The following is a 15,913-nucleotide window of genomic DNA, read 5'->3' as shown; positions in this document are numbered from 1 at the left end:
TTTTTTGAATGCTTTGAATATTTGAATCCAAATCACCTTACAACATAGCACATCATGAAGAATTCAAATATATCCAAGGTTTTGGATGTAAAGACACTTAATTAAATTTACAAAATTCTCCTGCAGTTCCTTGACATTTAGGGACTTGTGAATTCCAGTGTTTTTAATGCAGTGTCAGTTGCTTTGCTTTAGTCACACAGACAACACACAGAGACATGTTTCCTGTACTGGATTCATTTGCCACCAGGGGCGACAGAGGCTTTGTCTATGTGTTACCATAGAGACAACAGGGTAGAAGGAGTGCTAGTTCCTAACAGCAGATCAGAAACTCCCTGGAGACAGACGATAAAATGACATTAGATCTTGAGGATTATTTTAGGACCGTCTTTGAGGAACACCTCACGTGAGTTTGTTTGTATGTGTATTTTGTATTGCATTCCAATAGCAGGGCTGTGTAAAGACTTACAGATGTCATGTCAACTGAAGGTTTTGCAAATGCATGTGTGATCTAGGTTAAACCTTATATCTGGGGATCGGAAGTTCCCACAAAGATTGTAAAACCAGACAAATCATTCCTTTAAGGTTTAGTTGGTCCCCACTAAGAAAAATACTATTTAAGTCTTAGGGGTCAGGTTTGGGTTAACATTCAGGTTTAGTGTTATAATTGGGCTACCTTTATGTTTACACATTATGGGTTAAGTGCAGCTTTTTGGTTAAAGTTACGTTACGTTTAAGCAGAAAGGTTAGGTTATTGAGGGCAAGGTTAAGGTTTTGGTTAGGGCTGGTCTAATGAATAAATAAGGGGATGAAGAACATGTGATATTGGTTTTCTGGTCCCTATGAGAATATAAAAACAAACAAGTATGTGTGTAGAAAAGTGTCTGCACTGGACAGAGGTCTGTTGACTGGAGCGACGCGGATGATTTTGAAACAGAAAGAGATCAGAGAGGTGGATAAACAGCTCCAGACACACACAGAGGTAAAGATCTGGAATGTACAATATATTCTTATTCAAAGTAATCATAACAATCATAAAAAGAAAGTTATCATTTTAAGTGTATCTAACAAAGGCAGATGCCAGAGTTAAGAGACCGTAAGTACCAGGGATATTGTGTGTGTGCGTGTTTTACAGGAGTTTGAGCTGAAGAAGGAGAGTTTGAGAAGGCGGAGAGATGAGTTGATGAAGAAGGAGGAGAAACTGAAGGAGTCACTGTTCAAATTTGATAAATTCCTCAAAGTGGGTTGTAAGCTCACACAAACACACACATTCAAGGATACACACACTGTAAAAAAAAAATGTAGTCACATTCCATCTTGTAGGAGAATGACGCCAAGCGTGTTCGTGGTGAAAAGAAGGCGCAGAGAGAGAGGGAGGCAGTTCGTCAAAAGGAGGAAGAGATAGAGAGATTGAAGGAAGAGTGTGCTGTCCTGGAGGCCTGCAGACTCAGGCTACAACGCAAGGTGAAGAAGAATGCCCTCTACTGGGCTTTTTTGGAACAGGTCCTCAACCTCACCAAGGTACCAAAGTGTGACACTCACTCACATCCTTCTCACATTACTATCCAACTAATGTCTGGGAAAATATTTGTGCTAGCTTTGTGCTTACAATGTACATAGTCACTGTAGCTTTAAATCCCCCCTCTCAGAATTGTGTTAACCTGTTCAAATGTTTCAGGCTAAACTAAAACCAGTGTAACCAGTACGGCAGTATCACCACATCCTGTTCATCCTCAACTCTATTCTCAACCAAAACCCTAAACCTATAGCTTCATGTCCACATCCCAGTTTCACTCTAAGACTATCTTTAACCACAACCCTAACCCCATACAGTGGCTTTGTGTTCAAATGTGTAACCATCGTATGGAAATGTGTTACTTATCTAGTATGAGGAGGTGTGGGAGCTGCTGGGCAGATTTGCCACCCTGCTGTCCAACAGAGAGCAGCTGCAGCAGAGGGAGAGCGAAATGCTTGAGCAGGCTGACAGTCAACGGGGGGCACTACAGAGATACACTGACCAACAGAGCTGTAGCATTCTGCAGAAGAACAACCTGCTGTCTCATCTACAGACAGAGCTGGACCAGAAACGCTCTGACACTCTCAGATGGGTAACAGACCTGATCACACGTTAATCTCTTGTGGACAGACCAAACTGCAAGACTCAGTCGAGAGTTAACAAAGAATTATATAAATTCTAGCAGCAGGGGTTTGGGTTTTCATCATTGATTATTTGTGTGAATCATGTGAATCATAAAATATTTTGATGTGGATGACAAACAGTTTCCACTACATTCCATTGTCACAAGTAAAAATCAAGAAAATATATGAAAACCTAAATGTGCTTTTTGGACTTAATTAACACACTTCAAATTAAAATAATCATTTAAGTAAAAGACATTCAATACATTGTGACTAAATAAACTGATGAGTCGACCGGAGTTGCCACACAATAATATAAATATATACTTCATTATTTAAGAGGTCACACATTCACAGATCTGAAGATTTTAAAGATTCGTAGTGGGTACATTTTTACAATAACAAAGAGTGTTGAACTAGGATAAACAAGTCAGCCACTCTTTTGGTCTTGTGGCTACTACGCTGTAACAGTATGAAAGGAACCTATGAACATGCTCAGATATTGTATGATACTGTATTAGAGGGAGTTCTTGCATCTTGCTCAACAACCGTAAGCAACTGCCCATTCAAATGACCTTCAATTAACAACTCATTAATATTGGTATATCAGTTTGTCAATCACAATTTACCAATGATACATTTTGTTTATTACACCATATATCTTTGCTGCTGCTTGTGGCAACATCATTTTGCAGCCTACCTTTTTAAGATAGATGACAGGGCATGTCTCCCTTTGTGGACTTTCAACATTTATCATAATGTGTTTTGTCTTTTTTTTCCAGGAGAACACATGGAACCGCATTCAAACCACAGCAGCGAAGGAGACGCTTCTATTAGGCCAAGTCAAAGTGGTGACCCTTAACCTTTACCATATGATGGGCGGGACCACAGGACAGGAAGAGGGTGTGGCCATCGATGACACAGTAGCACAGCTCGAGAAGGTAGTGATGTCGAAAGGCATGTTCTAGTGGTAACCCAAAAGTAGACGGAAGTCAACGAGTGAAGTCGGAGGCACTATTGTACAGAAATTTTTTTTTTTTTACTCTTTGTTTTGTATATTTATTTTGTTTTTCATCTTAAATATTTTACCACAATTTGGGACCTGCTAACCTAATGTTGCCTTAGGCCCCAAAAGGCTGAATTCATGTCAAAGTTAGGGAAGGAGGTTGGTGATGTCACAGGGATGGCAGTAAGGAACAAATTAAATTGCTAATAGTAGATTGTATTTGTCTTTACAGATTCAGCTCTTTATCCAGGACCAGTCTGCCATAGTGAACAACCTCAAACAAAGCCGTTTTCAGACCGTTACTAAAGCAAACTTAAAGTGAGCAGGTGGAGGATGGTCAAAGACAGACAGAAGATCCTGCAGGACTTATTGTTGGGGATGATGTTATATCTTGTTAAGTTTCCACACTGGTAGATGCAATGATTAGCACGGTGCAGCAGAATATGGCATGATGACAATAACACAATCAGTCTAGTACTGACACCTAGTGACCATTTAAGGGAAGACTATTAAGCAAACGTTTGCTTAATAAATGGATGTTTCTCAAGTGTACATTTAAAATAGTAATATAGCAGGCACTCATACCCCGAGACACCCACATTAGTGAATACATACTTTCATATTTATACTGGCCCCCAATGAGAATTGAACACACAACCCTTGCAGTTTAAGGACCAACTACCACACAGTGCCAATATATTCTATTACCATGCAGTATTGCATAACAATTATAAATGGCTGAGTTTAATGTATACTGCTTCGTTATTGCTATTATATACTCAAATAATACAGCTCTGGAAAAAATTAAGAGACCACTGCACTTTTTTCTTTGCTTTCCAAAAAAGTTGAGAAGGAACGTTTGCAGCTTTGGTTCAAATTTGACCTGCTATTCCCAAAATATTTTCAATTCTTTCCCTTCTAATAAAATGCTTTAAAAAACCTTTGTTGAAATTACTTGAACAATGAAGAAAAAAAAATCACCAGTGAAAAGCTGAAAAAATTAGAGATCTGTTGGAGAGTGAAATTCCCATAGGTTACAAGTTACCTGTCCTACAGTGCATTCAGGAAGTCTTCTGACTCCTCCACTTTTTCTTCATTTTGTTATGTTACAACCTTATTCTAAAATGTAAATTCTCATCAATCCACACACAAAACCATATAACGACCAGGCAAAAAGGTTTTTAGTTTTTTTTGCATAACAATGAAAAATAAAAGAAGAAATATTAGAATTGCATAAGGATTTAGAAACTGTGCTATGACACTGGAAATTGAGCTCAGCTGCCTAATGTTTTAACTGATCATCTGTGGAGTCCAGCTGTGGTAAACTCAATTGATTGGACATGATTTGGTATGGCACACAGCTGTCTGTATAAATTCCAACAGTTGAGAGTGCTTGTCAGAGCAAAACCCCCCCAAAAAACATATAGATAGATTGTCTGTATAGCGCTGAGACAGGATTCTGTCAAGGCCCAGATCGGGGAAAGTGTACCATAATATTTCTCCAGCGTTGACACTCCACAACAACACCATGGCTTCCATCATTCTTAAATGGAAGGATTTTGGAACCACCAACACCTAGAGCTGGCAACCCAGCCATGGTTAGTGAAGTGACCAAGAATCTGAACCAATCAGGCCTTCATAGTTGTATGACCAAATGAAAGCCACTCCTCAGTAAAAAGCACGACAGCCCACTTGGAGTTTTCCAAAAGGCACCAAAATAACTTTCAGACCATGACTTTGCCTTGGACTCTACAACGTGCTTTTTGGCAAAGCTCAAACAAGACTAAGATATGTGTAGGGGACATGGATTTTGGCAGTGGATGACAGAAACATTGACCCGAGTTTCAATGAATGAAAATGTACTCCATATATTTTTTGGATAGTCACTACTGACTGTACAGCTCAGGTTGTTAGAGCAGTGTGTTTCTAATGTCAGAGGTTGTGGGTTTGAATCTCGTAGGGGTCAATATATAGTTAGTTATTTTGGGGAAAATGTCTTCATTAATAGGAGGGCTCAGATTTTTCCAGTGGATGGCACAAATGCTGCTCCCTTTTTATTGAATTAAACTCAAATCTAAAATGAAATGAACTTGTTGAATGTGTTGGTGAGGGAGACACAAAACAGTATAAATATAAAAATAAAAATCCCTGGATGCATTTAGCCAAGGGATTACAAGTATAAATTGTAGGAGAGAAACTGGTAAAATTGTAAAATTAAAAAATGTCTAGTATAATTAACTAACAAACATTCTTAACTCTCCCACAGCCAAATGAGCGCTTCCACCTGCTAATGAGTCTTGAAGTGGTTCCACCCATGAGTGAGAAGGATGCACCTTTGGAAGGTGTCGCTAGTATGTTACAAACTTCAAAATATCTGGACCGTTAGCGGCAAAACTGAGTTTAATTTACAACTATGAGACCAAAGAAATCAACCATCATACTGTATATGTTTCCCTATAACTAAACCTAAAACATCGGTTTCCCCAGATAAAAAATGGGTTTCACTCATATTTACTCTTTAAAACGGGCATTAATACCAAACAGAGAGTTAAAGGAATTAACACCAAAAACAGAGAGGTAAAGAGATAATAGTAACAAAGAGCTGTGTTGCACAAAATGTATTGAAATAAACTCTGCCATCTAAATAGCTAAAATGTAAAAACTAAAAAAGGAAAATTAGTTTGTTCATGAGGAGCTCCCATGTCTTCCCAAAAATATTAGAAATGATGCTGGAATAATAGTCTGTCCTGATCAGGCCACAGGTCCACTGCTATTTGCCCTTCTTGCCTTTGCCCTTCTTGCCCTTGCTGCCCTTCTTGCCCTTCCCTCTCATGGACTTGCGGATGCGGTGGCCCCTCCAGAAGGCCTGGATCACTGTGGTGGCATGGCTCCTCCTTACAAGCTCTTTCTGCTCCTCCTCCCTCCTCGCCTCATCCGCATGTCGCTCCTCCTGGACCTGACTGAACTCTTGTTCCAGGACAGCATACGCCTCCTCCAGCTCTCTCAGCTCCTCCTTTTCTTCCTTATAAACCTCTGTCAACTCTTCCAGCTCTCTCTGGATCAGACCAGATAACAAGGAGAGAGAAAGGAGGATGGGGGATTTACTAAGTATCACTAGAATCATATTCACTGTTGCCACTCAGTGAAAGATGTCTGGTGAGGTTTTAGAGTTGGTCTACCTGTTTCTCTCCCATGTCAGCATCATACTTCTGAATCCAGTTCTCAATTTCTGTCTCCACTTTGTACTTTTTCTGTCAGGAGGGGAAAAGAACATTAAAGTTATACTTCACTCTGCAGGATCTACTGCACGCATGAGAAATACAACAATAGTAAGGATCCAGCACAATAGCTTAAACTCTGGGGTCTTCCACCTTGCGAAGCGCAATCTCTCCTTGGTGGTTCTCAGCAATCAGGTTGTTAAGCTGAAGTCTCAGCTGATTGGCTTCCTGCAGCAAGCAGATCCGCTTCCCCTCAGAGGTCTTGGCATCTGACTGTCTCTGCTTATCAGCATCCTGCTGTGTCCGTAACACAAAGTCCTCAGAGATTGTTTTCATCTGTTCCAGAGAGTCCTTCAACTTTCTGACCACCTCATTTTCCTTGAAGATCTGAAGGAGCATTTGGTAGGGGGTCAGGGACAGAGTGGATGAGAGATGTGGGGAGTCAAGAGTGAGAAAGTTAGAGTGGTACAGAGAAAAGAGAAACAGAGAGGTGAAGTTTTGGGCAACTGAGGGAAAGTTATGGGCTTTAAAGGACTGAATTATGGCGCAATAACAAAAGTAGTATATTGAGATTCATAACTGATACCTCTGCATCTCTGTCTTTGATGGCAGCTGTTACTTCTGTTTCCAGTGTAGCGACTAGTTCCATGTTGTTGCCATGGCACAGAGACAACTCCTGCATGTAGCGTGTTCTTTCATGTTCCTCAGCCAGGCTGGTAAGAAGTTTCTCTAACAGCACCCCCCGCAACTCCTGCAGCCCTGTTATCAGCCCTTGAACCCCTTCACCTACATCCTGCACCCCTACCTCTGCTTCACTTCTAAGGGCATGGGCAGCGGCTGCATGGGCTGTAAGAAGTCTTAGAATGTTCCTCAGTGAGCTCTGGATGGCCCTCTTTAACTCCTCTCTTCCTCTTTCCCCTGCCTCCCCCTCTTCCTCCTTGACCAACTTCTGCCCCAAGCCCCCTAGCCTCTGTCCAAGGCACTTGTGTTCCTGCAAAGCTCCCTCCAGCTCCACCCCAAGTTCAAATGAAAGCCCTCCAAGGCGTTCCAGAACAGCTGGAAGCATGGCCACCATCTCTACCTTGGCTATGCAGTTGTCCAGCACACCTGCAATGCGCTGCGTCTCCAAGGATGCCAGTTTCTTCTGTGAGGGGTCCAGAATCTTAAGGAGAGGTCTGGCTTGGGGCTGTGGACTAGGTTGGGCACTGGAGCACATCAGGGGAGTAACATCACCCAGAGACAGTACTGCCGCCTTTTCAGACATGCTGTTAATACAGGGTGTGATTAATTAGCCGTGTGCTCACATTCATTTTTGTGTACGATTGATGGCTTATAGCCACACCATTATGTAGTTCCAACACAGAAAAATTTATTTTCGAAAGTACTTAATTTTTAATTAATACATTTTAATAAATGTTCATAGACATCTATAAACACTGGGTAGTTATTTCAAACAGTAGCTTAAAGTAAGACTAAAGACAGTGATATTGTATAATCTAGATAGGTTACAGTAGCTACTCGATTAATTCAGCATCCTTAACACAACCACAGTTACACAGGAGCCTGTCGTCAAGTAACTTTTAAGTATAATGTAACTAGTTAGCTACAATCACTGATCAGATTTAGATTGCATGCAGATAAAAAAAACCTACCTCCTCTAAAAGTAAATTACATCTAAAATCGACTGAACTGTCCAAGATGCTTTAATCACGAGATGAAAACAACATCACGTTATTTTGTTGTACGGTTGCTAAGAGACCAATGGTGCGCGGGGTTGGGCGTTCCTAGAGCTTTAACAAAGAAAAAGACGGAATAAATTAAACAAAATATATATGTTCTTGGTTATAAATTATTTATGCTTATTATGACATTATGTATGACAACTTAAAAAAAACGGTTTATTGTGGCCAGTCTAATTAACTACATTTGAAATGCCAAAACGTTTATTGCGAAAAAAAAAGATTGCCGTCAGTCACATACAAGTGTCGTAACTGATGTCAACTGAACGGTACAAGCCTACTGTACTGTGCAAAATATTTGGATATACCGTTATTTGAAAATATATAATATTTATTCGAATTGGAATAGCTAAATAACTTTGCGATATCAGCAAAATGCTGTCTTGGTATAACTTTACAGAACTCCTAGCTATTGACTTAACTCCTATTCCAGCGGGGCTAGTAGCATTCATATTCGTAGAGTAGTTGATGATGGACTGGACATCGATTAGCTAGTATAGCATAGCATTCTGATCACTGTATAACTCGGGATAAACAAACAGCAGTAGACGTTTGACTAATAAACAAACGTATCAACAACAGCAGTGTATCAAATGAAAGCACTTAACAGTAAGTTAAGCAAAGTTTCCTAAAGTTAATGTAGGAAGCTACTGTAGCTACACAGTAATAACAGTAACGATAACTATTAGTGAACGATTGTCAAATTCGGCAGTATGCTGGAGATAATACCGTTAGTTAGCTAGCTAAAAGACTGCTAGCTATGTCGTATGTGATTTTGACCGTACTATTCACCAGTACTAGAGTAGCTAATAGGGCTTGCATTGTTTGTAGCTAGAGTTATCAGCTAGTGTACCGCGTCAGCGTTATCAAGCTGGTTGGTGTTTTTGTAATCTTCGCTAGCTATAAAATTGCCTTTGTCTGTGGATTTCATCTTTCTGGTTGGGAGAATGGAAGGTACTGATGACGATGTACCCCTAATCTTGACCTGGGATGATGCAAACAGCGGACTGCTGAGCGAGGATACAGAGAGAGGAGACGAGAGTAAGTTTTTGTTTGACCCGCTGCCCGCAGATGAGAGAGTGACGGAATCTGACATGAAGTTGCATTTATCATACTGGTTAACATAATTAAAAAAAAAAATGTTGTAGTGAGTGTGTAAATGTTGTGAAGTCTTATGTAATGATGATCACATACTTATTAGGTTGGACTTCGGGGTCAATCTTTTGCACATAGTTAATTTCTACTGCGTTCTTTCTAATGTACCGTACTGTACTGTGCAAACGTTTTTGGCCGGTATGAAAAAATGCTGTGAAGTAAAAATGCTTTCAAACAATACATGTTAATAGTTTATGTTCATCAATTAATAAAATGCAAAAGGAGTGAACATAAGAAAAATCTAATCAATATTTGGTATGACCACCTTTTTGTATTCAAAACAGCATCAATTCTTCTAGGTCCACTTGTACACAGTTTTTGAAGGAATTCAGCTGGTAGGTTGGCCCAACATCTTGGAGAACTAACCACAGTTCGTCTGTGGATTTAGGCTGCCTCAGTATCTTCTCTCTTCATGTAATCCCAGACACACTCAATGATGTTGAGATCAGGGCTATCCCACATAGCCCTGATCTCAACATCATTGAGTCTGTCTGGGATTACATGAAGAGAGAAGATACTGAGGCATAAGAATAAGAACAAGGAGTCCTGGAAGTGATGGAATGGCCCCCACGGCCATACCATCACTTCCAGGAATCCTTGTTCTTATTCACCCTGAAGATAGTTTTTAATGACCTTCGCTGTATGTTTGGGGTCATGCTGTAGAATAAATTTGGGGCCAATCAGATGCCTCCTTCCCTGATGTTACTGCATGATGGATAAGTATCTGCCAATACATCTCAGCATTGAGGAGACCATTAATTCTGACCAAATCCAAACTCCATTTGCAGAAATGCAACCCCATACTTGCAAGGAACCTCCACCATGCTTCAGTGTTGCTTGCACTCATAATGTGTGTGGCTCCCCAGCCCTTCAGTGAACAAACTGCTTTCTGCTACAGCAAAATATTTCACACCCCAGTTCCTGTGTTTTCATGCATAGTTGAGTCGCTTGCCCTTGTTTTCACATTGGAGGTATGTCTTTTTGGCCTCAAGTCTTCCGTGAAGGATACTTCTGACCAGACGCCTCCGGACAGTAGATGGGTGTACCAGGGTCCCACTGTTTTCTGCCTGTTCTGAGCTGATGGCACTGCTGGACATCTTCCGATTACGAAGGGAAGTAAGCATTATGTGTCTTTCATTGGCTGCAGTAAGCTTCCTTGACCACCCACTCCGTCTACTGTCCTCAGCGTTACCCTTTTTTTTGTGCTACTTCAAAAGACCCATTTAATCATACACCTGACTATATGCCTACATAATCCCTGAGTTTGTGCAAGTGTACCTAGATGAATTGATGCTGTTTTGAAGGCAAAGGGTGGTTACATCTTCTGTTCACTCACTTAGCATTTTGTTAGTTGATAAATATAAACTATTAACATGTCTATGTATTTTGAAAGCATTGTTACTTCACATCGTTTTGTCACACCTGCCTAAAACATTTGCAGAGTACTGTATTTAGCATGGATTTGCCCTGCAGCGCAACTAGAGTATGAGCTATTCATAGCTTTACTGTACTGTTTTGATTACCTGTCCTGATTAGGTTTTCTGGGTTTTACTCTACATGTAGCTAAGACTACAAATGTCCTGAGCTTTTTGAACTTCAAGTTATTTTGTTACTGGTTTGGTACAAATGGGTTAAGTACAGGGTGATGAGGTACTATGGAAATTCGTTAATAAATACTTTATTCGTTGTGCATCATTCTGATACCCTCCTGAAGGGATGTAGTATCAACTTATTACATGTTTTTCTCTCGACATGCTTAATAAGGTATTTATACACCAAACATCTATGAAAATAACTATTGCTAAATTCATGAATGCATTGAGAGCGAAGTGAATAAATCAAAAACTGTAGGACAGCCGCTGTTAATTATTTGAGGATATAGAGGATGTAATCCCTCAATAGAGACTCACCAAAGGAGCAGTTCCTCTTCAGGCCAAGGTGTTCCTCAGCCATCTGAGGTTAGTGTTTGGTTGATGGCAGTTTTGCTGTTAGAGGTTACAGTAGTTAGGTAGGTTCTGCTAATTGTCATCAGAACAGATAAGCGCTGCGCAGACTCGCTGCTCTGTCACTTTAAATTTAACGAGAGGTGTCCCCCTGACCCAGAGATTGCACGTGTGTTTGTGTGTCTCCACGTCAGTAATCCTGTAGCCTTTGTACCCCTCACACATGCTGCAAACTGCCTCTCACATTCACGCTTGAAACTGCAGCATCAGCAGAGACAGATACCTCTGTGTGAGTGGCCCCACTGCCTCGCGCTGCCCCCCACCCAAAACGCTCGCCAGGCAGTGTGTCTCTCCGTGGCCCCCTGGCCCTGTTTGGTTCTCTGGGACACTGTGTGTGTGTGTGTGTGGTGTGCGTGTGTTGGGTGTGCGTGTGTGTGTGAGAGTTCTCAGTTTCCCCACCTCTGGAAGCGGACAGGATAAGGACGGGTGTTTTTACAGGATATCTGGGGCTGGTGGTGGCGACTCTCTGATGCTTGGGAGAAGATGTTACATAGTTGTTGGAGAGCAGGACAAGACAAAGGGAGGCCTGCTCTAAAACACACAGCCTGAAGCAGTCCATCACTCACTGGTTCAAGTTCAGAACAGCATATGATCCGATGGCTGCTGTCTTTGTTCTTGTGATTTAGCTTAGTTGGAGATGGGACTGTGGAGGAGAGGATTTCTGTAGAGTTTTCCTGTTAGCCCGAAGGACTGCCCAGGACTGCCCTGTGTGTGTTTCTATGGGCCTGTGGACTCACAGGCAGGCATGGGCCTGACCTCGGTGCGTTGTTGACAAGAGCTCTGAACATTTAATTGTTCTGAAAAACAAACCTGTGGCTCGGACTCTACCCACAGACACTGTGCTACTAAGTATTTTACTGCTTGGTTTTATGAGTAGTTTTCTAGATCAGTCTTTTTTGAAAGGGTCAGTGGTTAAATTTATGTATAATATTTTTAGTATGTAGGACTTAAAGTTGGGATAAAAGATGGGTTGGGTTGATTGAAGCATTTTTTATGTCTTTGTGTTAGAGACTGTAGTCACATTATAAGTTCTTAAAGAATGCTTAAGGCAGTAGTTTAGTTTAATAGAATGCTAACCAGGGCTTTTTTCATTCTCGGTCTGGTGTCTCTTGCCATCAGCAGGTGACCACTTCCTGTTAGTAACTTGAAGGACACTCCTCAAGCTATCAAAATAAATAGCTAACAGGATAACCGGGAACTGTGTGCTGAGTTTAAAGGTGAGAGGGAGGAGCCTGGGGAGGGAAAGAGGAAAGGGACAAGCTTTAACTCCAGAGTGTGACTGCAGTCACAACTCAGTCTGCGGACAGAAACCTGTGGGATTCTACCCTAGCCCTGTTCCTTGGGGGCGCCCCAGATGGTATTCATCGTAAAAACTCCTGCAACGACTGTTCGTTGGTACCTGAGAGGTCGGGGCTCACTCTCTGAGAAAACCCAGAGAACCATCAGCTCTGAATGCATCTGGAGCTCTGCTGTGTGACAACTTCCGGATCTGTTTCTGAACAGTGGAGGACCTCTCAGTCCGGGGATTTGTGTGCGGGTCCTGTTCTTACACAGTGTCTCTGACATGTGTCCATGTGCAGTGGCATGTTAGCCCGTGCATTTCCCTGGAGGCGTTTGGACACTGGACCAGCGAACTGTGAATGACACACGCACACTGCTTTAGCGCACCGCGTCCACACAAACCCAAACGCACACCTGCCAGGCGGAGCCATGGAGTGTTCGGCTGGGCGGCCGGAGACTCCTGGTATCTATGACAACCGTGTAGAGTTCATCCTGGAGGAGACTCCTGTCCGCATCTCCTCCTTGTGCACCAGGATAGAGCTAGACTGCATAGGTATGTGCGTGTGCACGCGGGCGTGTGTTTATGCACACGTATGTGAACCCACGTGAATGTGCAGAGTTAGGATTTGTTGGGAACATGCTGGATTCAGTGATGTTGGCGCCGTCCCTCTGCCAGCGTGTTTTGGTATATCACTTTTTATGCGGATGCTCCTATGATGAATGATTTTGTGTTTTGTTCTGTGTAGATGGAGTAGCGCCGTATGACATATTGGATACCCAAGTGAGACCGACAGTGGGGCTGCCGCCAAACTACAGAGCACACAATGCCTCACTACGACAAAGCTGGGAGATGAACTACCAGGAAGCAGCCATCTATCTTCAGGTACCATATACACAAACACTTGCATGCAAACACACATATATATTACAGAGATACACATATGTATTTAGATTCAGCCAAATATATAGACACCCGTACCCTTTTCTTCAAAACTTCCCAATTCTTTAAGTTCGTTTTGACAGAAAAACATTTGGTTTCCAACATCTGGATTTGCAGCATTGTAGAAATACAAGACAAGTGACAAATTATGTTGGTAGACACTCAGGAGCTGGTACTTGGTTGTACAGCCTTTGGCCAAGATCATGAGATAAATGTTTCTCGTAGCCATCAGTAAGCTTTCTGTACCTTTCTAGTGATAAATTCGCCAGAAAACATTATTCTGTGTTCATGTGGTGCTTTGTTTTCAACATATTTTATTATTTACGTTGGTATGATTCAGATCTTGCCTCTTTCTTAGAAACTCTAAAACAGTCCAGCATTTGTTCTTGAACCATCCATGGCTGCTTTGGATGTGAGTGGAACACTCAACCCCTTCAACAGATCCTCAGTGTTTGGACACTAGATTGAACGTTGCACTCTAAAAAGCCTTGATCATTTGCTGATTTCATGATGTTTTCCACACAAACCCACATCATGATCATATCTCCCCAAAATTGATTGTAGGCATGCTGTTTTTTTCATTTAACAGTCCTGCTATTGACTTTCATGGGGGAGGGTTGTTCTCTTTTCATTTCTTCTTTTTGGCTTTGTTTGTTAGGTTCTACTGTGTTCTCATTTACCGAAGGAAAAAGTAAAAAACCCACACAAAATGTTTTTGGTCCATTATATTGCGGTGCTTGGTTGTGTTCAATATAGATACAGCTCCGGAAAAAATCAAGAGAACACTGCATGTTTTTCTTTCCTTTCCAAAAAAGTCGAAAAGGAAGGTTTTGAGTGAGGAACAGAAGGGTTAAAATTAAGAGATCACTGCAAATTGAATACTTCTGTTCCTCACTCAAAACATTCCTTTTCAACTTTTTTGAATAGATTAGAAAAATGTGCAGTGGTCTCTTAATTTTTTCCAGAGCTGTATTTTTAACCAAAAAATGGCATATAAAAAATAATATAGTAGAAAAATTTCCCACAATACTTAAAAACTGAGTGTTAGTCCTTTGCACATGTAAAATGCAGTATTGAACAAAACATTTTGGTAGAAATGTAGGACATGAACATATATGTGTCATAAAAATTGTGAATTTCCTCTTGTGGTGCAAATACAAGTATTTCTGCATTTCGCTGGTAGTAACGGACCTTTCTACATTTCCTGGTTGTAAACAGACCACAATAACATGTCGTAGCGATATCCAGCTCTAATAATGAGGAGTCTTCAGATTTTGTGATTCTTTCACAATCTGAGAAAGACTACCTAGCTAGCAACTCCCGAGAATCTGTAAAAACAACAAACCAGGCAAGCCTAGTTCAGCTAATAGGACATTTGTGAATGATATTGATACAATTTAACTGACTAAAGTTTCTTACTAAGTTTACCTCCACCACAAATAGCGTTTACCAGTAATAGGCTTTACCAGTATCTACTAACTTACTGGAATAGTCACAGGAATTGAGCAGTTGCTAGCGAGTCTGCCAAAGCAATTTCATTTCATGGCATAAGAATGTATTTCTTTCTTTCATGGCATAACAACATACTTTTTTATTTAATTTGTGAATGACATTGATACAATAACTATCAAGAAAGGTGACGATAACTAACTTTTTCATCAAGTGAAATGACGAGAGAATCGGGGAAATAAAATAAATAAATGTTGTTGTTCACAATAGATTTGAACTTGAGCCTTCCACGTGAGAGGCACTGTCTTTAACCATAACGCCACGGCATTATGCATTTCACCAGTTGGTAAACGCTATTGAGCATTGTGTTAAACTGACTAAAGTTTTTTATTAAGTTTACCTCCACCAAAAATAGCGTCTATGAGCTGTTAGCTTTTGCCACTGGCTTGGTTTGAACAGCTTATTAGCCAGTAATAGGCTTACTGGTATCTACTAACTTCTTGGGAATAATCATAAGAATTGAGCAATTGCTAGCGGGACTGAAGATGAACTTTTCCATGCCAGATAACCGTATACAATTTCAGGTTTCAGTTTTAGCCAGCAAAGTTTTCGTCAATACGGAATAATTCACAATGCGTACTTCACTTCACTGTATTTTGCTCCTTTCGTCCTTCCCTCAATCCTGACCTGTCTTCCAGTTACTGTTGCTGAGAAGCATCCCCATAGCATGATGCTCCCATCACTATGCTTCACTGTAGAGATGATATTAGTCAGGTGATAAGCTGTATCTCGTTTTCGCCAGACATACAGTTGTGCTTAAAAGTTGTGCTTTATGACTTTGGGTATCTTTTTAAATCCTTTTCCGTCTTTATAAAGTTCCATTACCTGTGTAACCTTGTTACACAGGTCTTTTGACAGTTATTTTCTGCTCCCCATGGCTCAGTATCTAGCCTGCTCAGTGCATCCACGTGAGAGCTAACAAACCC

The 15,913-nt window shown here is 41.0% G+C and overlaps 3 protein-coding genes across 5 annotated transcripts in view; 2 read left to right on the top strand and 1 right to left on the bottom strand.

Moving 5' to 3' along the window:
* The first annotated feature begins 292 nt into the window (after positions 1–292).
* Positions 293–4,042, top strand: cfap73 (cilia and flagella associated protein 73). Its single transcript, XM_010896341.3, has 7 exons — positions 293–403; positions 874–979; positions 1,133–1,237; positions 1,321–1,518; positions 1,884–2,105; positions 2,919–3,077; positions 3,375–4,042. Exons 1-7 carry the CDS (start codon positions 351–353, stop codon positions 3,462–3,464), a joined length of 933 nt encoding a protein of 310 aa, XP_010894643.2. The 5' UTR covers positions 293–350; the 3' UTR covers positions 3,465–4,042.
* A 1,301-nt stretch (positions 4,043–5,343) lies between these two features.
* iqcd (IQ motif containing D) lies at positions 5,344–11,343 on the bottom strand. 2 transcript variants are annotated; one of them, XM_020052856.2, is made up of 6 exons: positions 11,165–11,342; positions 8,013–8,150; positions 6,947–7,625; positions 6,514–6,747; positions 6,322–6,393; positions 5,344–6,197 (listed from the first exon to the last, which is right to left on the bottom strand). In XM_020052856.2, exons 3-6 carry the CDS (start codon positions 7,622–7,624, stop codon positions 5,913–5,915), a joined length of 1,269 nt encoding a protein of 422 aa, XP_019908415.2. In that variant the 5' UTR covers position 7,625; positions 8,013–8,150; positions 11,165–11,342; the 3' UTR covers positions 5,344–5,912. The 2 variants fall into 2 exon arrangements, with proteins under 2 accessions (XP_019908415.2, XP_010894647.2); XM_010896345.3 differs by lacking the exon at positions 8,013–8,150 and having other exon boundaries at positions 11,165–11,343.
* Positions 8,329–15,913, top strand: part of tpcn1 (two pore segment channel 1) — a 27,309-nt gene continuing 19,724 nt past the window's right edge. The window contains exons 1-3 of one of the 2 annotated variants that reach the window (XM_029124694.2): positions 8,329–8,708; positions 9,038–9,140; positions 13,285–13,421. In XM_029124694.2, the coding sequence (XP_028980527.2) occupies positions 9,047–9,140; positions 13,285–13,421 (231 nt within the window). In that variant the 5' untranslated portion in view covers positions 8,329–8,708; positions 9,038–9,046. Of the gene's footprint in view, positions 8,709–9,037; positions 9,141–12,543; positions 13,092–13,284; positions 13,422–15,913 lie in introns of those variants that run through there. The other variant, XM_010896342.5, reaches the window with a different exon arrangement.

This window comes from Esox lucius, chromosome 13 (genome assembly GCF_011004845.1).
Source record: "Esox lucius isolate fEsoLuc1 chromosome 13, fEsoLuc1.pri, whole genome shotgun sequence".
Classification (NCBI taxonomy): Eukaryota; Metazoa; Chordata; class Actinopteri; order Esociformes; family Esocidae; genus Esox; species Esox lucius.
The sequence above is the reverse complement of the archived record's forward strand: the minus strand, read 5'-3'. Positions and strand labels throughout refer to the sequence as shown.

Bases quoted from the DNA above. Each gene is read 5' to 3' on its own strand.
- cfap73 (XM_010896341.3), top strand. From the start codon at position 351: ATGACATTAGATCTTGAGGATTATTTTAGGACCGTCTTTGAGGAACAC. The intron at 2,106-2,918 runs GTAACAGACCTG...TTTTTTTTCCAG, and splicing joins GCTCTGACACTCTCAGATGG to GAGAACACATGGAACCGCAT. The intron at 3,078-3,374 runs GTAGTGATGTCG...TTGTCTTTACAG, and splicing joins CAGTAGCACAGCTCGAGAAG to ATTCAGCTCTTTATCCAGGA.
- iqcd (XM_010896345.3), bottom strand. From the start codon at position 7,624: ATGTCTGAAAAGGCGGCAGTACTGTCTCTGGGTGATGTTACTCCCCTG. The intron at 6,748-6,946 runs GTATCAGTTATG...ATGCTCCTTCAG, and splicing joins TCAAAGACAGAGATGCAGAG to ATCTTCAAGGAAAATGAGGT. The intron at 6,198-6,321 runs GTAGACCAACTC...GGTCTGATCCAG, and splicing joins CTGACATGGGAGAGAAACAG to AGAGAGCTGGAAGAGTTGAC.